Genomic DNA, 299 nt, shown 5'->3' on the forward strand with positions numbered 1-299 from the left:
GTCAACCGAGCAGTACGACGCGACCCAGCAGCAGCAGCAGCAGCAGCAGCAGCAACAGCAGCAGCAGCAACAACAGCAGCAACACTCCCAGGACGCCGACAGGCATCGCAGCGGCTGCGCGGTGCTGCTGCTGCTGCTTCACCTGTTGCTGCTGCTGCTGCTTCGCCTGCTGCTGCTGCTGCTGCTGCTGCTGCTGCTGCTGCGTTGGCTGCTGATGGGGGGGCATCTGCCCGCCAGCAGCGCAGCAGCAAAGCCAGATACACACGCAGCAACAGCAGCAGCAGCAGCAGCAGCACCCG

The 299-nt window shown here is 65.2% G+C and overlaps 1 protein-coding gene across 1 annotated transcript in view; it reads right to left on the reverse strand.

Annotated features, from left to right (window-relative positions):
• EMH_0037550 (uncharacterized protein) overlaps positions 1-226 on the reverse strand; it is a gene marked incomplete at both ends in the record, with an annotated part of 2,197 nt that extends 1,971 nt beyond the window's left edge. Inside the window, one exon of the mRNA XM_013495189.1 lies at positions 143-226. Coding sequence (XP_013350643.1) covers positions 143-226 — 84 coding nt within the window. The remainder of the gene's footprint in view (positions 1-142) is intronic.
• Between the last annotated feature and the right edge of the window lie 73 nt (positions 227-299).

Source organism: Eimeria mitis, genomic scaffold (genome assembly GCF_000499745.2).
Source record: "Eimeria mitis Houghton genomic scaffold, Emh_scaff1465, whole genome shotgun sequence".
Classification (NCBI taxonomy): Eukaryota; Apicomplexa; class Conoidasida; order Eucoccidiorida; family Eimeriidae; genus Eimeria; species Eimeria mitis.